This window comes from Hylobates moloch, unplaced genomic scaffold (assembly GCF_009828535.3).
Source record: "Hylobates moloch isolate HMO894 unplaced genomic scaffold, HMol_V3 SCAFFOLD_19, whole genome shotgun sequence".
Classification (NCBI taxonomy): Eukaryota; Metazoa; Chordata; class Mammalia; order Primates; family Hylobatidae; genus Hylobates; species Hylobates moloch.
The window spans coordinates 33,975,888-33,997,348 of NW_026652294.1; the positions used below are offsets into that span (position 1 = coordinate 33,975,888).

General features: G+C 58.4%; 1 protein-coding gene across 4 annotated transcripts in view; it reads right to left on the minus strand.

Moving 5' to 3' along the window:
• Window positions 1-459: 459 nt before the first annotated feature.
• Window positions 460-21,461, minus strand: part of SGSM2 (small G protein signaling modulator 2) — a 43,757-nt gene continuing 22,755 nt past the window's right edge. For 2 of the 4 annotated variants that reach the window (XM_032138099.2, XM_058431014.1), the window contains 22 exons: window positions 19,442-19,604; window positions 18,970-19,131; window positions 18,597-18,664; window positions 18,353-18,498; window positions 17,889-18,023; window positions 17,286-17,410; window positions 16,806-16,873; window positions 16,413-16,573; window positions 16,129-16,255; window positions 14,059-14,193; window positions 10,034-10,187; window positions 9,195-9,259; window positions 8,961-9,106; window positions 8,368-8,496; window positions 7,937-8,119; window positions 5,564-5,950; window positions 5,175-5,299; window positions 4,695-4,777; window positions 4,442-4,551; window positions 3,532-3,628; window positions 2,304-2,471; window positions 460-2,076 (listed from right to left, as the gene is read on the minus strand). In XM_032138099.2, coding sequence (XP_031993990.1) covers window positions 1,988-2,076; window positions 2,304-2,471; window positions 3,532-3,628; window positions 4,442-4,551; window positions 4,695-4,777; window positions 5,175-5,299; window positions 5,564-5,950; window positions 7,937-8,119; window positions 8,368-8,496; window positions 8,961-9,106; window positions 9,195-9,259; window positions 10,034-10,187; window positions 14,059-14,193; window positions 16,129-16,255; window positions 16,413-16,573; window positions 16,806-16,873; window positions 17,286-17,410; window positions 17,889-18,023; window positions 18,353-18,498; window positions 18,597-18,664; window positions 18,970-19,131; window positions 19,442-19,604 — 3,026 coding nt within the window. In that variant the 3' untranslated portion in view covers window positions 460-1,987. The remainder of the gene's footprint in view (window positions 2,077-2,303; window positions 2,472-3,531; window positions 3,629-4,441; window positions 4,552-4,694; window positions 4,778-5,174; window positions 5,300-5,563; window positions 5,951-7,936; window positions 8,120-8,367; window positions 8,497-8,960; window positions 9,107-9,194; window positions 9,260-10,033; window positions 10,188-14,058; window positions 14,194-16,128; window positions 16,256-16,412; window positions 16,574-16,805; window positions 16,874-17,285; window positions 17,411-17,888; window positions 18,024-18,352; window positions 18,499-18,596; window positions 18,665-18,969; window positions 19,132-19,441; window positions 19,605-21,461) is intronic. The other 2 variants (XM_058431015.1, XM_032138103.2) reach the window with 2 other exon arrangements.

A 21,461-nucleotide genomic window follows, 5' to 3' on the forward strand; every position in this document is an offset into this window, starting at 1 on the left:
TATAGCTCAGCAGGGTCTGACTCCTCCGGACACTCCTGACACTCCCCTCAGGCCTCTCAGTGCTCAGGGGGTGAGAGCCATGCCCACAGGGGCAGCTCCGTCGCCACCGGCTGCAGTGGCGTAGTGAAGCTCCAGCTTCTCATTGCAGCCTGGTCAGGAGGGCAGGCAGGGGGTAGGGATGGGACAGGGACCTTCTCTCATCCACAGGCTAGAGGGGCCACTGGTCGTGAGATGGGGCCATGACTCTGGGGTGAGGTCCCCTCAAGGGCGCTGAGTACTTGAGGTTTGGCTATCAAATCACCCTGACTTCCTGACCAGCCCACACCCTCCAGACTGGTGGCTGGAGTACCTTTCCCTTGGAAACTTTAGTTTTTTGCCGTCCTCGCCTTTTGGGGCTGGCCAACTGTGGAGCTTAAAGAAGGCACGCGGTCTCTCAGTGTCCAGTCCCACAGGCTCCAGTGTTGACAAATGCTATTTATTGGTGTGTTACACAGAAGAGTATAGTTTCTGAGGCAAAAACCATACACACTCTGCTCCTCACAAAACCACGGAGTCACTAAGGCAGGCACACAATGGCCACACGTGCTTGGTGGAGGCCAAGGACTCATGGACAACAAGGATGGACAATGGGGTGATCTGGCCCCCAGACAGGCTGTGCAGTGCCCGGGGGCAGGGCTGGGCTGGGCAGGCTGTGCTGGGTGCAGAAGGGCTGCGGGGCCCTTTGTCATGTTTCTCAAATGCAGAAAGTCTGCCAGACTTTGGTGGCTGCTGGACAGGCCCCAGCCCCGGGCAGGGCTTTCAGGTCCCAGAGCAAGGCCTAGCCTGCATGTGTTGGGGTGGAGGAGGAAGTGGGGATGGCCGAGCAAGCAGCATGCCTAGGCCTAGGGGCAGGAGCTATGCCCTTCCTGGCACCCCCATGCACACAGCTCCTCCAAGGGGGTTTCTGGGTTCCTAGACCTCTTGGCATCCTGAGAAGCATGTGAAAGGCAGAGCTAGCCTTGCTTCTCACCAGGGACGGATGGGGACACCCATGCATCCCCTGCCTCCCGCAGTCTCAGGGATGTGGCAGATGTCTGCGACAGATAATGGGCTGCCCTAGAACCGAGGCCTGTCTCGGAGGGGAGGCTGTGACCAGATTGCTCCCCTACACAGTCACCCTGGGATTCCTCAGAGCAAGTGCTCCAGTCGCATTCCAGATCATCCACTGGCAAGAGCATCACTTACACGTGGTTTTCAGAGAAGTACCTAATGTAGAACGCAAGGGTGGGGTGGCAGGAGCGAGGCTGTACAGATACACAGAGGTACACCGTACAGGGCCGGGGAGGCCTGGGGGTCACCTCAGGTGGCCAAAGGCAGTGGCAGTGCTGCTGAAGTGGGCTGCTCCCACCCAGGGCCCACATCTTTGGACTGCCCCAGAATCTCGGGGGAGCGGCCTGAAGGCGGCCCAGGTCTCCCGCACCCAGGACAGGTGCCTAAACCGGCAGCAGTTCTGGCTGCTCCAGCTGGGGCTGGTGCACACACAATATACTGGGACTGCAAAGGGACCCTCAGAAGGGACACAGCACAGAGCCTCTCGCCCTCTGCCACCCCAGCTAAGTAGGGCCCAGGCCACTATAGCCCCTGTTAATCCTATGGGGCCCCAGGTTCACTCATGGGCAACAGTCCAGGCTGAGGCTGCAGGTGGCAGTGGGGCTATTCCCAGATGTGTGAGAGGGGAGCAGAGCAGGTGTGTCCCCCAAGGCAGCTGCTCCGAGGCTGACCCCTCCCATCCCAGCCCTGATCTGAGGGCATCCTGGCCCCTGACTTGCCCTGCAGGGTCAGCACTGCCGGGAGTCGGATCCAGGCTCACAATCACTTTGTTAGAAACAGAGGTGGGGTCGGTTGGTGGCTGGGGAGGTCTGGGCGGTAATTCCCCTGCACCTCTCCCTGCCGGAGCCCAGGCGCCTGAGGTCCAGGCTCTGCGCGGCTGCTGCCTCCTGGCCCCAGCTCACTTGTTCTCTATGAGCATCTGCACCTTGTGGACGAGGTCCCGGGCAATCCGCAGGATCTCCTGGGCATCGTGATGCTCAGCACGTTCTGGGGGGAAACGTGGAGAGCTGTAGGGAGGCCCAGAGAAAGGGCAGCAGGCTAGGAGGTGGCTGACTACCCTGCTGTGTTTCCATCTGCTCTGCTAGATTCTTGACATCCCTGCCTTTGGGGAAGGGCCCCCAGAATTCCTGAGAACCCTCCACTGTGTGCGGGGCAGACGTGAGGGCCTCCACACCTCTGCTCAGGGCATCCCGGACGGCTGGACCAGCTCGTACCATTGAAAAACTTGATGATGTCAGTGAAGTCCATGTTGTTGTCGCAGATGATCTCTCGGTAGGCCTCCACCAGGGCGAGGGCGATGAACAGGACAAAGTGCTCCGATGAGATGTGCCTGGCTGCCCAGATCACCTCCCACACAGCAAACACATCCTCATACAGCAGTTCTGGGGATAGTAAGCAGCTGCTGCTCACCTGTCCTAGCCGCATATCTGGGGCTAAGGCTGGGATTGAGGCTGGGACTGAGGCTGAGGCTGGGGCTGGGGCTGACACTGGCTGGCCTGGCTGGCTGCTCACGGGCCTCTAAGTGGAGCCAGGTGAGGAGTCAGAGCTTCAGGGGCCAAAGTCCTGGGATTCTCTCCATGACACAGAGCCTGGCTCAAGAATGGGGGTTCTGTACCCCATGCCAAGGCCCCATCCTTTTCTTGGGTAATTTCTGCACACTAGGTTCCTGCAGACTCTTCCTGCACTTCAGCCGGGCAGCTCTGTCACACGCCTCCCGTCTTGGTGCTCAGGAATGCTTTGGTTTGAAAAAAGTTTCCCAAACCATGATCTATGAGAGTTGTAATTGTCAACCCTGGTGGCACTTTGGAAGCACCTAGGGAAATTTTGTTTTCTTTTTAATTTTTTCTTTTCTTTTTTTTTTTTTGAGCAGAGTCTGGCTCTGTTGCCCAGGCTGGAGTGCAGTGGCACAATTTCAGCTCACTATAACCTCGCCTCCACTACAGGCACCTGCCACCATGCCCGGCTGATTTTTGTATTTTTAGTAGAGATGGAGTTTCACCATGTTGGCCAGGCTGGCCTCAAACCCCTCACCTCAAGTGATCTGCTCGCCTCGGCCTCCCAAAGTGCTGGGATTACAGGCGTGAGCCACCGCACCCAGCCTAATTTTTTCTTTCTTTTTTAAAAATTAAAGACAGGGTCTTGCTATGTTGCCCAGGCTAGTCTCAAGTTCCTGGGCTCAAGCGATCCTCTCACCTTGACTTCCCAAAGTGCTAGGATTATAGGCATGAGCCACTGTGTCTGGTCAGGGAGCATTTAAGAACACATAGGCCCAGGCAGCCACAGTTGATGAGTCTGGGCTGGGTGGGGCCCAGGGTACTGGGAGTTTTTTCAAGCTCCCCAGGTGGTTCCAAGGTCCAGTTAGGATTGAGAACTGTTGCCTTTGGGGAAGAGGGATCTCTCACTGCCCCTGACCTCAGCCCCATGATCCAATCCACTTCTTACCTCTCTTAAAATCCAGCAGGAACCAGCGATAACAGAAGTAGAAGTGGGTGTAGTCTCCATTCTGATGCATCAGCTCAAATAGCTCTGAGTCCAGGATCTTATGTGGGTGGGAAAAGGGAGAGAGGCTGAGCCCTGAGCCAATGCTGCCTCTGGCCACCACTCACCCTCCGCTCACGCCCAGGGATGCAGGTCACCCCCAACCTGGCAGTGGGCCTGTCTGTTGCCCTGTGCTGCGTGGTGCACTCTCTCCCCCTCGGATCTCCTTGTGGAGGGGGGGTTGCTCCTGCTGCCCCTCCCATCACCCATCTCTCTGGGCTGCATTATTTTTAGGGTTATAGGATGTTCTGGGTATCTGATGTCATCAGCAACCCCTACTGTTTGCCAGAACTTTCATGGGCACGAGCATTCACACACACACACACTCCTCCTCAATTTCTAACTGAAACCATGGGTTTTTGTTTTTTGGGTTTTTTTTTTTTTTTTTTTTTTTTTGAGACAGAGGCTTGCTCTGTCACCCAGGCTGGAGTGCAGTGGTGCGATCTTGGCTCACTGCAACCTCCACCTCCCGGGTTCAAGTGATTCTCCTGCCTCAGCCTCCCAAGTAGCTGGGACTACAGGTGTGAGCCACCATACCCGGCTAATTTTTGTATTTTTAGTAGAGATGGGGTTTCACGATGTTGGCCAGGCTGGTCTCAAACTCCTGACTTCGTGATCAGCCCGCCTCGGCCTCCTAAAGTGCTGGGATGACAGGCCTGAGCCACCTTGCCCGGCTGAAACCATGTCTTTTAAAATGAAAGAAACTAAGTTTCTATGTCAAGTATGTTTTTGGAATGCTCCCTAGCCTTCCTGTGGACGGTGGACCAGCCCAGCACTGCCTGCTCCCATGCCCATGGGTGGCAACCGGCCTCACCTGGATGAGGGAGCGCATGTTGGAAAAGTGGGTGTCCATGGCACCCCCGTTGGGGAAGTTCTGGCTCATCCTCTTCATGAGGTGGCTGAAGCAGCTGTAGGCCAGCTGATCTGAGGGGAGACAGGAGTGAAGCTGGCAGGGCAGGAGACGCAGGGGACAGGGCCAGCTCCCATTCCCACCCTTCCAGACCTGGCCACCCTCTTGTCCTTTCTCCAGCTTATGCAGCCCAGTCCCATGTCCCGCCATCCCTCACCATTGTCGAGGGTGACCAGGAGAGGCGCCAGCAGATCGCACATGCCCTGCACATAGCCCACCTCCAGGTGCTCCCACACGTAGCTGAAAGGCAGGGGAGAGAGTCACTGTGGCTGTGCCCCATTCTTCCTTCCCTCGGGATCCCAGGGGAGACGGCCTCCAGAGCCACCTGCTGCCCAGAAGTCAGCCCTTCCACGACCCTAAGGCATGTACTGTGCACCCCCGACAGGGAGACAACGGGGAACAACCCATCGGCCCCCCAAGGCACTCCGACTTAGGGAGAGACAAGGCCGACAGGCTTGGTACGTGGGGCGAGGGTGCGGGGATGAGGGAAAGCTTCCTTTAGAGGTGTGGCTGAAGTGGAGGTCTGGTAGACCGCTAAGAGTGAAGAGGGGCGGGGGAGGGGTGTGCAGGGAAAAAGCATTCCAGGCGCGGCAGGGTCCCGCCTCCCACTCTGAGCCCCGCCCCACAAGGCACCTACCTGCACATGACGTCTCTGAGCCTCTCGAGGTTGGGGGGCGTGAAGTACCAGTAGTTGCGGTCACATCTCTGCACATCCTTGTCTATGCGGTGCAGGTTTAAGGCCACAGTGTCCAGTAATTCTATCTGGAAGAGTGGCGGGCCCTCAGGCATGAGACCGGGCAGCCCTTCCCAGGATGGGGGCAGGAGGTGATGCCCCAAGAAATGCAGCAAAACAGGGAACCCTGAGACCAGAGTGAGTCCTCTGGGGATGCTGAGAAATGGGCTCAGAACTCCCTTCCAGGGCAGTCAGGGCACCCCGCTTTCCACCCCACCAACGCTTCCCCAGCTCTGGGATGTCAGGAGGGCCTCTGGGGCGGCTGGAACAGCGCCTGGGGAGCAGGTACGCACGGTGTAGGCAGCTGCGCACACAGCTGCAAGCTCCTCTCCGGCCTCCAGTTCTCCGGCCTGAGAAGGCTTCTCCTGGCTGAGATCCTGGGGCTCCGTCAAAGTGTGAGCTGCAGGACCGGGCCCACTGGAGCCTTCCTCCCCACCGCCGTCCTCCTCTTCGAAGCCCACGCTCTGCCCCTCATCTAGGCTTGACTGGATGCCCGAGGCCACGGAGTAATTGCGAGAGGAGGGCAGTCCTGAGTCTGGAGAGTCGAACTCCACGGAATGCTGCTGCTCCACCACCGTGGTGCCCGGAGTCCCAGCTCCTGCTTCCTGCTCAGGTTTTGGTCTGCAATCTTCAGGGTCCTGGGGCCCCGGGGGTTCCAGATCATCCACAGAGATAAACACCTGGTGGGTGAACACAGGGCGGCTCCACCTGCACTCCAGCACCTTCCCGCAGCCCACTGCCTCCTCGGGCCGGAAGGGAGCTGGAATGCAAAACTCTTCACACCCCCTCTCCCACCACAGCCTCCAACAGTGTTGCCACGGAGCACCAAGCCAGCTTCTGACCCAGCCAGCCAGGCGGAGAGAAACAAGCCTCTGGCCAAACATGAAGACACGTCTTCAGCCCTGCTTGAATGAACAGCCCCAGGTCTTCCTTCCTGTGGCTACTGAAGGGAAGAAGGGGAGCCAGACGGCTGAACACTCAATGGCCAGTTTGAACTCAGTCTCATTCTAGAAACGCCTGAAGTCATGAGACCGGGAGAATGGCCTTAGTGTTTTGGTGTGGCTGCCAGGACACCCTGGGTGGAGAGAAGGCTAAAGGTGTTAGGAAAAACAAGTTTTGCCTTATTTTCAGTATTGAATGTTCAGCAGGACAAGACAGGAACGTTCTGTAGCAAGTACCTAGTGAGTTCCATTAGCCCTCAGGCAAGGTGGGGAGATGTAAGAAGGAAAAGCAAACATTCTGCCTACTAGATACAGTCCACCACCATGGACAAGGTACGGGGAAAAGAAGAGACGCATACAGAGACTGTTTGGGATTTCTCTTTTTCTATTTTGACCATGTAGGGAAAGCGATGCTAAAAGTTTCTACTTTGGGCAGGAAGCATGAAGTGCTGGGTAAGGCCACAGTTCTGTGGCAATCGAATACGCCAGCGAGGAAGGCTGCTGCTGTCCATGAGCTCAGCAGCTGGGCACTGGCACAGACTGAGACTTTTACAAAACCCAAAGCCAGAGAGAGGGAGAATGTGTTCCTGGATAGGGGATTAAGAACAAAGAACGTGGGAAATGACAATGTGCCTTGTTTGTTCTATTTCTTTTCTTTTTTTTTTCCTGAGGCAGGGTCTCACTCTATGGCCCAGGCTAGAGTGCAGTGGTGGGATCACAGCTCACTGCAGCCTCAACCTCCACGGCTCAGGTGGGCCCCCCACCTCAGCCTCCCAAGTAGCTGGGACTACAGGCGCACCCCAACACATGCGGCAAAGTTTTGCATTTTTTGTAAAGACAGAGTTTCGCCATGTTGCCCAGGCTGGTCTCGAACTCTTGAACTGAAGCAATCCTCCCACCTCTGCTTCCCAAAGTGTTGGAATTACAGGCATGAGCCATCACACCCAGCCAGTTATATTTAACTTGCTTCAACTTACATTTTCTGTTAATGTTAGTAAGGATTTAGTAAAGTAACAAGAATACACATTAAAGAGGCAATTTTAAAGAAAAAAATTAATAAAAGTGTCCTTAAAAATGAAACTTATCAGTGTTGGTTGGGCCAGGCAGTCACAGTTTAGAACTTGTTGTTCGAAAGGCAGGAGTGATGCCAGAAGGAGCTAGCCTCCCGTGCTCTGAACGAGCCTGGCATAGTCAGTTCTGTACAGTGACAGGCAACATCGCGGGGAGGAAGGATCTCGCCAGTCGACACCAATGGGGCTGCTCTACAGGCTCCCCTATTCTTAGGCCCACAGCTCTCGGGAAGCCTCTGCAGTCAGAGGATATGGGTGGAGAGGGGAAACTGAGACCCAGAGACGGGAAGTTCTCGCCCAGAGACATTCATCTTGTCAGTAGTGGATCTGGGACTAGAACCCAGCGCTGCCTGTTGCTAGCTTTGAGGTCTTTCTACAAGGAGGGCTTCCCTAAATCCCAGTAAGTCCATCTTTCCCTATAGTTGGCTAAAACTGAGCACAGTGCACCCTCACTTTATTCCTACAATACCCAGAGAAGTAGGCGGCAGAGGCACAGTTAGCCATTTCCAGTTGGAGAAAATGAGACACAGGCACATTAGGCCCTTCTCGCAGGGCCCCACCAGTTCCCAGAGGTCAGGCTGGTGCTCAGGACCACTGTGCATAAAACGTGGGTGGCCCCCGAGACCCCCAACCCTCCAGGCCCCGTCTGGCTCACGTCGTTGCTGATGGTGGAGTCTCGGTGGATGAGGCGCTGCACGTGGCTGTCGATGCTGCTGCCTGAGGAGAACTTGGTGCGTGTGGCTGGGTGGGCCTCCCGCTCCCGCTGCCTCACCACCACCTCGCAGGCCTTCCACTCTGCCAGCACCTGCTGGTACCTCGCTGCCACCACTGCGTCCACCTGTACTCAGACCACACCACGACCATGGCGGAAGCGTGCACCAGGCCCTCCCCTTCAGGAGCTGGGCCCGCACTGGACCTCGGGTCCTGAGTCCGAGACTCAAGACGGGCCTCAGGGGAAGGGCGGTCGAGCTGCCCTGCCATGCTTCTTTCCGGCTGGGAAGGGGCTGAGGCTTCCAAGGTCCCCTCCCTGGCGTCCCCTGTCCCAGCTCCCCATCTCGCCAGCCCCGTGGGAACAGGCTCCCTCACCTGCTCCATCTCCTTCTTGCTCATGCCAAACTTGTAGTGGCCGAGCAGAAAGGGCCAGACGTCCTTGCGGATCTCGTGCTCTATGCCTCCGTAGTAAACTCGCCGCAGCAGCTCCAGCTCTTTGTAGTTCTGAGGGACCCGGGGAGTCAAGACTGTGCCGCCTCCACAGTCACTGCGGCCCAGCCGGGCGAGCCCCATCCCACGGAGAATGGGCTGGGGCGGGGCCTCTAGTGACTGCTGAAGCCCAGGCAAAGCCTGCTTTGGGGTGGCCACGTCCTCCCGTGCCCCAGCTCACAGCGGGATGAGATCTCGTTCCGCTCTCCTTCCTTACGGGGCAGGAAATGGTGCCCGGAGAGAGGCAAAGCTTTGTCCAGGGTCACAGGCCGACGTGGAGGCAGGACAGGTTCCCAGTCTAGCCCCCTTCCCGTGTCAGCCCCATGCCCAGCTGCAAGAGATTCTGCCGGGACTCTGGTCACTCCGTGGCATCGGCCCTGGCCTGTCAACCACGCCCACTGCCACATTTCACCCTGAAGCCCTCACTCCTGCCCACCCCAGCCCCTCGACCTGTGGCCCTGGAACCCCAGGGTTGGCACCTTTTTGTCCTTCTGATACTTGCTCCACACGTCCTTAGTGAGGCCCGCGGAGGCCCCCAGGGGCCGGTCAGGTGGGATGATGCTATGATGCACCAGCGCTGACAGGTGGGTCCGCACCGTGGACAGGTGGCGGCAGTGTGCCAGCCCTGCAGTGGGCAGCAGTGGGCAGCAGGGGGCTGGGACCCAGGGCCGCCCGCCCCCAGCCCGCCACAGCCTGGCGAGCCCCACACTCACAGCCATAGAAGGCCCGGGACACGATCTGCCTCTTCATGCTCTCACACAGTAGCCTGAGTGGCAACCTGTGGGAACAACTGGGCTCAGCAGGGAGGGGCTGCGGCCCCTCTGGTGGGAGGAGAGAGAGAAGGGAGGAGGCTCTGTCCTGGGGGGCAGGTAAGGCACTGGGGAGGGTGCAAGGAGGAGGAGCCACAGCCCAGCAGCCGTCAGTGGGCGCCCTGTCCCTGCCTGCCACCTGGACAGAGCTGCTGTGGGGCCCCCGCCTGGCCCCCAACCACCCAGGGATCTTGGTCAATGAACTTCACCTGTGTGAATCTTCGTTTCCTCATGTGAAAAATGGAGAGAGGCACCGGAGGGTCATCAGGATTAATAAACGAAAGACGAAGTAAAGGTAAAAGAGAACACCTCCCATAAAAGCCATTCACTCACTGCCCTGGCACACGGCAGGTGGCTGCTGAGTGTCCTCAGGTGGACGGCCTGTCAGCAGGGTCTGCGTGCACATCGGGAAGGGGAGCTCGCGGGGACTGAGCCCATGATGTGCCGGCACAACTCTGGACATTCACTTGGGTTCTGTCTCATTCTGTCCTCACAAGTACGTAGGCAGCAAGTGGCATCATCCCCATTTTACAGAAGAGGAAACTGAGGTTCAGAAACGTAGAGGCTCACGGTAATTCCCTAACTTGCAAGTCATGTGGGTAGCAAAAGTGAAATTTGAACCCAGATCTGTCCCACTCTAGAGGCCACCCTGTCATGCAAGTGACACAGCCTTTAAGGACAGATGGACACACACGTGGCTGGACACGCTAACGGGAAGCTGGGGCCGAGCGCTGCCCACTCACCGGTCAGGGATGCAGCTACAGTGGCTGGGGGTTGCACGTGGGGAGCTGCTGGAGGAGCAGGAGAGGCAGGAGAAGCCCTGACTGCACAGGGGCTCCAGGTGCCAGGCTGGCAGGCTGGGCCCAAAGCCCTGCATCTCGATCATGTCACCAGCATCTGCGGGCAGGAAGGGTGGCATGGTCAGGGCCCGAGACGCCTTCTCTCCCAGGCACCCTGCAGCATGCCCACCTCTGTGCCCAGAGCTGCAGCATCAAGTCACCCATGGGTGGAAAATCACAGAGGTGGGGCCTGCCTGGTCCAGAGCCCAGAGATGGAAACGGTAGGGAGAGGGCGCCTGACACTTCCTAGCCTCCAGCAAGCCTGGAGAGGGGCGGCAAGGTGTCGTTCTGCATGTGGTAAAATGCTTGGACTGAGTCTTGGATGATTGTGCCTAGCTCTATCCTGCGACCAGCAAGCACTTGCTTTTCTAGAGGGAAGGGAAAGAAAGAAAAGGAACAAAGACCTGAGCTCCTCAAAGTGCCACCAGCTAGCTCAGCCCTCACGGATTCAGCTTGGTCCTCTTGGCAAACTCTGAGATGCTCAAGGAGGTGTTTAGAATACTTCCAACTCTGAACCCTCCCCTCCAGGGAGTCCCCACTGTTCAAACCCCCGAGGAATCTGAGTCACCTGCCCATAGGCCTGGCTCTTCTGGGCGAGTCTAGATCTGGTGGCCAGTGGCTACGGATGAGCAGTACCCCGTGCCCAGGCCAGGCACCCCTGCTGTCAGCTCCCACGGCCCCTTTCTGAGCTCTGCTCCATCCCTGCCTAGCCTGACAGCACTTAGCATGGTGGCCTCCCGAAAACACCAAGGAGCGGGACGGAAGCCACAGTTCCCAGGGCTACGAGGCCACTGCGGGGGCAGGGGTGGTGGCTGGGCACAGAGGCCCACCATGCAATGTGACAGAGAACAGGCCCAGTTGCAGCCTCAGATGATGACTCCTTGGACACAGCTACGCCGCCAGCAGACAGGGCCTGCTCAGCCAGCCCGGGCGGTCTGAATCAGAACTCAAGACCCTCGAGAGCTTCCACGGCCCAAGTGGGGCAGGGCACTGCTTAAGGGGGACTCTGGCAGGTCCAGTGAGCCCCAGAGATGAAGCAAAGTGAGAGAGGAAGTGGAAGCACTGGGGGGTGATGCCGGGGAGGGAGGGAGTGGAGAAGAGTTCGGAAGAACAGGGACGGACAGCCGTGTGTGCTGAGGGAGTCCTGTCAGCAGCGGTGTGCTCGGCTGGCTCAGCCTGGGCCGGGGCCCACCGTGACCTGCCGCAGGCGTGACCCTGGCTTTGGTGGGAGCCGGACTCCAGCTCTGGGTGTGCCTTGGTGAGGAGGGCTGAGCTGAGCCCCTTCCAGTTCCCTCAGCGGCTGCCCTGCCTTGGCCAGGGCTCTCTTCCCAGACCCACGGCCGGCCGGGAGTTTTGCAGATATCTGGCCCTTCAGCTCCACCAGGAGGCAAATTGAGGGAACACACGTGGTGAGGAGGGGCTGCGGCTCTGGGAGTGAGGGCGTTGCAAGCCATGCCTGAGACTCTGGGAAGAAGCGGAGGGCGCAGGTGCAGTGCGGCAGGAGCCCAGCTCAGGCCCCTGCAGCAGGCAGGAGAGAAGAGGCCAGTCCCGGGAGGAGCCGGTGTGGGAAGAGGCCCAGTGAGGCAGGCAGCAGGCAACAGGCGGGCAGGCAGAGAGGGCAACAGGGGCGAGGGCGGGGGTGGGCAAAGGGAACCAAGCTCATGCCCAGAAAGGAGGCCCAGCCATGACATGTCTCCTGGGTCAATGCTCTTCACCTTAATCCTCCAGGAAGGAGCTGAACCAGCCACATTCGAACACTGTGTGTCTGAACGAGCCCAGTGCAGACAGCTGGGGCTATGGCGTGACTGGGTGAGGGCGCAGGCTGGACGGCGGGCGGGGGGGGGGGTCTGCTGGGTCAGCTTTGACTCTGACTCTCTCCTCTGAGCATGAGGAAAGTGTAAAGCAAGAAAACAGGGTGGGCGAACCCCACAGCCCCTAAGACTCCGAGTGAAAGGTGCCTGGCTGGAGCAGAATTAGAGTGAATAGCATCTGCTCTGTGGGGAGGCAGCAGGAAAAGGAAGGGGAGAGGAAGAGGGAGGGAGAGGAAATTTGGACACCCCGCCACTGATTCACATGCACAAGTCAAGCATGTTGCAGGCCTGAAAAGCAACAGCTGGCAGAACGGACTCAACAGTGTTGTCATTATGGACTGGAGTGGAGGTGGGGGGCCCCCATTCCCCAGCCCTCTCCCCAACCGCCTGCTGATTCTGCTCTTATGCCTCCTCTCCTTTCCCAAGTATTAGGGGCCCAGAAGCTCCATACTGGGTTGGCCTAGCCCCTGAGTTCCTTGAGAGGATGCACAGATGAGCCCTGAGGCCTCTGGACCCCTGGAAGTGGGTCTGGAAGTTTCTCTGATCCCGGAGGCCTCAGCCCTAAGACTAGTCAGGGATAGGCTTTCTGTCACCGAGTCTGCCAAGGGTTCTGCTAGGACCCTCCAAGCCTCTAGCCTGACTACCAGTTCGTGGGGGAAGAAGTAGCTCCGTGGGTCCCCTCAGAGCTCAACCTTCCCACACTGCTCAGTCAGTTCACTGTAAATAGGCAACAGCCCCAAGTCCAGGTTTGCGAGGAACCAGATGGCAGGGGTGTGTGCAGGCAATAAACATCAGAAGTAGGATGTTCCCACCTAGGCCTGGCCTACAGGCTCATATTGGAAGGGCTGGGAGGGCATGAAGGCAGGCGCCTGGCAGTAGGAGGGCAGCTGGCAGCTTGTGTGGAGGGTGTGCTGGGTGTGTTCCAACACAGACCAGTCCGCCCTGCCTGCCTGGAGACTTGCTGGCTTAGTGGCCGGCTAAGGAACTGGGCTTCCCGGCAGAACTTTGGAAGCCTAAGGGGAGTGTGACATATTCTGAGGGCATCCTCTGCAGAGGAGGGGAAAGGGAGAAGCAATTGATTTTGTAGCATGGGAATGGGCGGGAATGGGGAAGCTCCCCTAGTCTCTGGGAGAACTGGCCTTAGCCTCTTCCTACCCACCCCTTCCTGGAGCACCCATCCCAGCCCTCACAGGTCGCCTGGCTGATTGCTTGCTGAAAAGAGTGGGGCTCCCTCTCTACCAAGCCAGCTCTGTGCTAGGAAAGATGGGTGGTAGTCAGAACCCTGAGAGGCTGAGGGCACTACGCTGTCGCCTCCAACAAAGGGGGCCTCTCCATTCGTGGACCCTGAGGTTCATGAGGGCAGGAACACATCTGTCTTATATCCCTGGCACAGGTGAAGAGACAGAGCTCTGGGATAGTGAGAAACTTGCTCAAAACCATACAGTGAAGCAGGGGCATATCTGGGGCGGGAGTTCATGTTGCCAGGCCCTGAGCCTGGCCTCTTCCTGGACACCATGCTGCAGCTATTTCTAGATTTCATGCCAAAGTACCAGGCCCTGCCGGCTGCGGCCCTCAGGCCTGCTGGGAAGACTGAGCCCTGGGGCCCTTCGCATGGCAGCCCCCAACCCCTCGCCTGACCCACAGCTGCTGCCCCTGCCCCAGGAAGGAGCCGGTACCTCCGTCCTGTTTCTGTTAAGTCAGGAGTCAGAGGCACCAGGCCCAGAGGCTGGTCTTCCCAATCAGCAGAGAGAAAGGAAGAGACCTCCATCTGGCATTTGCCAGCCTGACCCCCGGGGTAGGAATGGGCTCAGAGAGCCATTCAGGGTGCCCAGGAGGCAATCAGATAATCAGACCTTCCTATTAGCGAATCCTCTTCCTCCTCAGGCACCAAGCGCCCTCCTCGCAGCCTGGAGCCACCTGCCCTGGGCCAGCCCCTTTTCCTGCCAGCACCTGTCTGGCCTCCTCTGCCCTCCCTGATCTGCCCCCGATGGAAGGGAACTGCCCTGGTGCAAGTCCCCTAATGCCAACACTGCCGTTCGAGCCCCTGTGGTGGGTGGCAGGTGGGCCCGGGAGGGAGGGTGGGGATGAGGTGGGTCAGGGAGAGGGAGGGATAAAAACCTTTCATCGGATTGGGAGCTGTGAGGTTCCGCGAGCAGATCATTGAGAGCATCGCGTGCAGTTTATCCTCCTCTTCCTCATCATCGTCCACCGAGGCCGCGCGGCTGGCCGCTAGGTGGTGGTAGTTAATAGTGACTGCTCAAAGAGAACAGCGAGAGGCAGAGGCATGAGGACCCTCATCCCTGGGCAGGATGGACTCCCTCCTTAAGGGGAGTGGAATGGAGGCCGGGGTCATCGTGAATCTGCAGGGCACAGAAGAGGGGAAGGGAGGGGACCAGAAAGGTCTTTGGATGATTTTCCTGGGAGAGTGTGGAAGGTGGCAAGGGGCTGGGGCAGCTGCAGAGCCTCACTCTTCGGAGGCAGCCTCTCTAGGAAGAACAGAAGAGAGAGAACAGAGAGGGGAGGATGTGAAAGACCGGGACTCTCTGGGACGGGCTGGCAGCCCAGGAGGTCATCAGCCCTCGCAGAGGCTGCGCATGACAGCTGGCAGATGGGTCCTGATCATTCTCTAGCTCCTCTCAGGCTGGACCAAATCTGAAGATTACTCCAAATCCCCTTTTTCAGACTATAAATTCCACCTTCTTCCCTCCCAGGAAAACGAAAGGGTTTTCCCAGAGCTGTCCTCAAGGAGCAGGGGTCGCTTGGTGGAGTTTCAGCCTCTGGGTGCCCTGGCTTGGCCTTGGCGAGGTGGTCCTTGAAGTGAGGTGACCAGGATTGGGAAATGGCAAAGATCGAAGAGGGGAGGCAGAGACTGGAGAAGCTAAACCAAGCAACAGCCTGAGATTAAGCGCCAAGTGTGTAAATACATTCTGGCCAAAGATGCGTCTCTTTGTCAGGTACATCTGGGAAGGGGGGACATCCCTGTGCCCGTGTGCTCTCTGAGCCTGGTGGAGCTATCTGTGCTGTGGCTGAGTGTGCAGTCTGGACAGTCTGGTCCCTAATACAGAGACAACTTATTGACAACTTTTTGGCACGAGTTAGAAATTTAGGGAGCGGGTGGTCTTGTTAGCAATAAACGCTCTGGGCTGGCAAATTCCCCGACCTTATCTGTAAGAAAAGCAAGTCTGGCCCAGAGAAGCCTATGGGCAGCAGCAGCACTCTGACGAGAAAGGGAACTTTGGTGTTGATAGATGCACATGGACAGAGAGACCCCCCTGGGCCCAGGGGTGTGTGTCCAGGGTGGGGCAGGACCCACAAGGGCCAAGCCACCTTTCTACCTGCCAGTCCCCAAAGCCCCCAGGCAGCCCCGAGTCTGATCTGATGCAACCTGCTCCTTCAGCTAACGCTCAGCAGTAGTTGGTTCGAGGAGGGCTCCGGCTCTAGGGCAGTCAGCGGACAATATTCACCATCCAAAAAGAAACGCTGAGCCGGGCGCGGCGGCTCACGCCTGTAACCCTAGCACTTTGGGAGGCTGAGGCGGGCAGATCACAAGATCAGGAGTTTGAGACCAGCCTGGCCAATATGGTGAAACCCCGTCTCTACTAAAAATACAAAAATTAGCTGGGCATGGGGGTGTGCGCCTGTAATCCCAGCTACTCAGGAGGCTGAGGTAGGAGGATCGCTTGAACCCGGGAGGCGGAGGTTGCAGTGAGCTGAGATCGCACCATTGCACTCCAGCCTGGGTGACGGAGTGAGACTTCGTCTCAAAAAGAAAAAAAAAAAGAAGCACTGGTCCCATACCTGGGCTGTCTTGTGGGGGTTGGGGAGCAGGAGGTGAAGAGCAATGGAGGGTTCCCCACCTTCTACTTCTAGTTTTTCCACGTGTTTTACCCCTGGACAGGGTCCGAAAGGATAACTAAGAGTCTTGTGTAGTGACGCCTGTAGTGAGGTCTGCTGAGCTAAGAGTCCTGGGGTGGAGAAGTGGGGAAGGGAGCTGGGTAGAAGAGACGCACCTTTTCAAAGGTAATATCTGTGGGTGAAAGGTCCAGCTGAGAGGCTAGGCGATGAGCCTCCGGTGTTAACCTGGCCTGGTCAGTGGGCCCTGCCTGCTGCCCTCCTGGGTGACACTGCGCTCCCCGCCTCCCCGAGCATCTTCCTTTCCTCCCCAGGGATGAGGCTTGGGACACTCACTGTGCTCGTGCCTGTGGCCGGGGTAGACGATCCGGAACACATAGTTGGTGGCCCGCCCCGTGCCCATCTCCTCCATATCCACGGAGCGCATGCTGCTTCGTTTCCGTAGCTTGGGGAACACCTTCCCCTGTGGAAGGAGGGGTAGGTGGTCGGGCTGTCTAGGGCAGAGTCTCATCCAGGGTTCCACACAAGGCTGCTCCTAAGAACTCCACGTGGGGAAGGAAGGGAGGCGGGCAGAGAACCCCACACACAGCCCTTCCCCCAAAGCCTCCCACCCGAGTTACCTTCCCCTGCTGGGTCCACAGCGGGGGCTCTAGCTGTCCCCGAGGCAGCAGCCCATTCTCCAGACAAGACAGAAAGGACAGCAGGTGTCCTCCCTGCGGGAAATGCAGCGGCGGCCTCTGGATGCCATCCTGGCTCACCAGCACAAGCGTGCCACCGCTCTCTGGGGGTGAACGCGGAGCGTGGGGCTGATGCCCTCTCATCGGCTATCACAGCCTGCCGGCCAGCGCCCCAAGGCTGGGTAGGAGGCAGATGGCTGGGCTACAGCATGGCCTGGGAGCCCCATGAACAGGGATGGGAGGAGGACGAGGAGTGTTACAGGCCCCATGCACAGTGCACAGCTGGCAGAAGCAGCCTCTCCCTCCCCACCCGAGCCGAGGACAAGGCAGGCTTACTTTGCTGGTGGCAGTGGATGCACACGACCTGGCTGAAGGGCACCACCAGGGCATAGTCCCAGTAAACGCTAGAAAGGAACCAGACTGCTGTCACTGTGTCCAAAGACCTGCCATCCTTCCTTCCTTCCTTGTCTCCTGGTCCTACCACCCCACGAAACTCCCCTGAAGATAGGATGACCACAGCTAAGAAGTGTGCACAGCCAGCCACGACCCCTGAGATCTGTGCTGCCCTCATGGCACATGGACCGCTGTCGGCCTCAGCTGCTGAGAGCTTGGCTCAGACAAACCTCTTCATGGCCAGGCTTGGCTCCGTCCTAGAGAGCTTGGGAATCACTCCAGGCAGCCGCTCCCTGCTATTCTTGGCGTCCAGATAAAGAAGGAGGCTGGCCTCCTGGAGCAAGTGGAGTTTCTCCATCCCTCTGCCTGAGGTCAACCCCACTCCCTGCCCTGGCTCCTGGGAGCGAGTCCCAAAGCCCCCACCTCTTTTCCAGCTCGGAGTCCCCCAGAGTGCCATTCATGAGCTGGTTGGGGGTCCACTTCAGAGTCAGGCTCTCTGCAGACTGGTGCAGGGAGAGGTAGCCAGGGACCGCCTCCATGTCCTCCTTCTACAGCAGGAGACACCGGAAGACAGAGACGATGAAGGGCTGAGAGGCTCTCAGGGATGGCCTATGAAAAATGAGCTCCCGCTGGGAGGAGGGGAGGCCAAGCTAGGCTAGTCACAGGGTCCTGGACTAGGGACTGGGCAGAAGCACAGGAAACAGGACCCAGGCAGCAGATCTGGACATGTCCTTTCCCTGGTCAGCCTGGTGCCACTGACTCTCTCCTGCCAGCCTCCTGGATGCCAGGTCCATTCCAGGACAGCCATACCCACGCTGCGGACTCCCCTCGCCTGCTGGCTGCCATTCCCGTCCCCTGCCAACTCAAGGCTGGGCGTGAGTCGTGTGAAACGGAATTGAGAGGCTGGGGCCGTTCTTCCCCCCTCTCTGGTCAAGCTCCTCAGGAAAGGAACAGCCATGGCTAGAGGCTTCCAGTCGTCTCGTTCTGGGACCTTCGGGGAGGGGTGGCAGGATGAAGCTTTCCTACCGGCTGCACCAGCACGTGGTTCTTGCCATAGAGCAGCCGCGTCCGTGAGTTCTGGTGCAGGGACTCCACACACTCGCGGGCACAGGCAGCCAGCCTGTCCTCCGACGCGCTGCCGCTTGAGTGCCGTTTCCGGATCTGTGTGGAAGGCCAGGGCTCAGCCTCCAGCCTTGGGAAACTGGCCTCGGGGCTTGAGAACCCTCACGCTTCCATGCTGACCCTCTCCAGCTGACCCCAGGGTCCTTCCTGCCCCAGTTGACTCCCAGCCACCCTCTGCTCTCCAGCCACGGACCAGCACGGGCTTCCGGCATTTCTGTTCAGTTTTATTGTGCGGAGAAGGCCCTTATGAGGCGGCCACTACCTTGGGGCATCTCCAAGGCCTGTCCCGTAGAGAGGCCGGTTTCCCGTCCCTACAGGCCCATGGGCATGGCTCAGATGAGCCCAAGGGGTGGGGAGGGGGCACCTACCCCCAGGGCTGGGCGCTTTGCAGGGGAGTCCTGGCGAGTAGGCAGACCCCGAATGCGGTGCCTCTGGACCAGCTCATCAGCAGAGGGGTCAGTCCAGTAGTGATCGGCTGTCTTGAGCTTAGTATATTCCAAGGCACAGGGTCCCACTGTGGAGACAGAGACAGCCAGCTCAGACGATGCTCCCTCAGCACCCGCCCCGTACCCACCGCGGGCCTGGCACAGGCCCCTGTGCTCTCAGGCTCACCTAGAAGAGAGGCCAGGATCGGGCCGAACACAGGGTCTGCCAGCAATGCCTCCTTCTCGTAGTACTTGCTGCCAGGAGACAGACAGGGTGACTGCCGAGGCTCCGGCACTCATTCCAGGGCAGTCAAGCTCACCAGGTAGGGACGTCCCCACGAAGACCAGATTCAGATCAGTCACCAAGAAACAGTGAGTCCTTAGCGACTGGGCTTCGTGAGGTGCCTGGTATGGCCAACGCCTTGAGGGCACCGAAGGGGACGGGGAGATGGAGGGTTGCCTACAGGCTGGCATGGACAGGCACGCATCCTGAGGGCTGGGGCTGAGGGACGTCGGGAGATGGGTCAAGGGAGGGGCTGCTTGGGGAACGGGGCAGTCACCTGCAGTTTTCTGCCAGGTATTGCACAACCTTGTCCAGAACTTTCTCGATGAGCGCCGTGCGTACCCATATGTGTTTCAAGGCCTGAGGGCTGAGGGCCGGGGCCTTCCCGCTGGCTGAGCCCTGTCTCCGCAGGGCCTCCTGGCTGACCCCTGAGGGTTTCCTGCAAAGGTGGGGAGGGCTCCAGGAGTGCAGTGGTCTAGGGGTAAGCCCCAGAATGCTGGCATCGGGAGTGGGGCTTGGTACCCCAAGATGGGAGCACAGAGAACTGACTGAGGTTGGGAGGTGAAGGAGGGGCACAGAGCCTTGTGCCCACAAGGAACCAATCCCCTCCCTCAGGCTGATCCCTCACCCAGAGGCCCTGCAAAGAACAGGCCCAGGATGCCAACTTTCCGATGGGCTGTCCTAGGAAGTAGCAATTGCCAAGTGGGAAGAGCTGAAAGGAGGGAAGAAGGGGCTGGCCCAGGGCTCACCTGCCCTCTGCTTGTTGCTGCAGCTCCTGTACCTTGTGGCAAATCTCCCCTGCCACTGGGCACGTCTTCCCCACCTTGGTGAACAGGGCTGCCATCTTGTCACTGCGCAGGAAGCCAGCGGCACGGCGTCTTAGCTGATGCAAGAGGCAAGCCTCCACCGCACCTAGGCCACAAAGGGAAACAGCATCTGAGCCTGGGAAAGACGAGCCCGGGGGACACGGAGAAAAGCTCCTCTTCCCCATACCTGTGGTGAGGCAAGGGGTAAGATCAAGCCAAGGGCAGGCCAGGGAGATACCCCAGCCTTCCTTCCAAAATTCCCCTCCCCGTCCCTCGGCTCCTGCCCAGGGGTGAAGAGCTTTGACATGTCAAGCTGTCCCTCTCCCTCGCCTGGTGCGCACACGCCTCCTGCATGCAGCCTCACCCCTGGGGGTCGTGAGGACCAAAGCTCCCCGCTCAGGGTGGCATGAGTGGCTCCAAACCTGACAGCAAGGCACAGCACCCACAGGACGGGGATGTGAGGAGCACCCGACTCGGGAGCCTTTCTGGAGGGCACGGAGGATGCGGTTGCTAAGGAACAGGGCTCTGCAGGAGCTAAAATATTGATGAAGTCACTGCAGAGCTCGGACCCGACAGTGGCCGCCGGACTGACGAGCCCAGCAGCTGAGGGAGAGATTTCTCTTTTCCATGCTAGGAGGGCTTCCCTCCATTCATTCATGGTTTAGGGTTAGGCTTAGTCTCTGTCTGGACTTTCCACAGACAGACCCTGCAGGAAGAAAAGAAGGGCTTGGTAGGAGACGGTAGGGAGCTGCCCTGTGCCCAGACAGACTCTAAAAACAGGAGTGTGTCTGTGTGTGGGGCGGAGGAGCTTCTACATGATTGGGCCAAGCTAACTGCTTTACAGGTGAGGAAGGAAAGGCCCAAAGAGGGGAAGAAATTCGATCACAGTCACAAAGTGGAAGAGCCACCAGGACGAGGACCCAGGGCTCCAAACCTTGGCCCGAGCCCCTTTCGCCACATCCAGGTGTGTCTGGCTGGGGGCAGGGACATTGCGGGGAGAAGGAGGTGGTTTCTCCATACGAACTGGAGACGGTGAGCTGTGCTGCAGACAGACAGAACGAGGTCTGAGCTTGGCACGGTCACTTGCTCTGAGACTCAGTTGTCTCCTCTGTGAAATGCGAAGAGGGCTAGCGTGAGACGTCGCATGAGATGGAGGATGTGAAATCGCCCATGTGGGGTCTGGCTCTCAGGAGGCGCGGGGTCTAGGTCAGTTCCTGACTCCTCACCCTGTTTGTTCAGATGCAGTTCTACAGCTGGCCTCTAAGAGATGGGTTTCAGCAGGACCTCTCCCCGCCAGGGACAGGAAGAGGGTGCACTGGAGAGAGGATCCAAGGCTGCCCCAGAAGTGGGTGGAGACGGGGAAACTGAGGTCTGTCAAGTTTTTTTTTATTTTTCTTTTGAGACAGGGACCCACTCTGATGCCCAGGCTGGAGTGCAATGGTGGAATCTCAGCTCATAGCAGCCCCGACCTCTGTGGTACAGGTGATTCTCCCACCTAAGCCTCCCAAGTAGCTGAGGCTACAGGCACGCACCACCATGCCCGGCTAATTTTTTATATTTTTTTTTGTAGAGGCGGGATTTCGCCGTTTCCCAGGCTGGTCCTGAACTTCTGGGCTCAAGCCATCTGCTTGCCTCGGCCTCTCAAGGTGCTGGGATTACAAGCCTGAGCCACTGTGCCCAGCCTCCATCAAGTTTATTTTGACTAGTACTGTTAGAATATGAAACCTGGAGTTAGGAAATAATTACTGAAAATAGGATTTCTCACCTGTTTTTTGCCTTTGTTTTTAGTTACTGACTAGCAGTCACCACTGGTCTATGAAGGAATTTTGTTTGTTCCTCTCTTGGACTGAAGTCAAGAAGGGAGAGAGTCCCGGGGGCCAATCTGGAGGGCAGCCAGCTCAGTGAGAGCATCCCAGGGCTAGGGAAACAGGCAGGACCCCTCCTCCCCCTGAGAGCCGCCTCC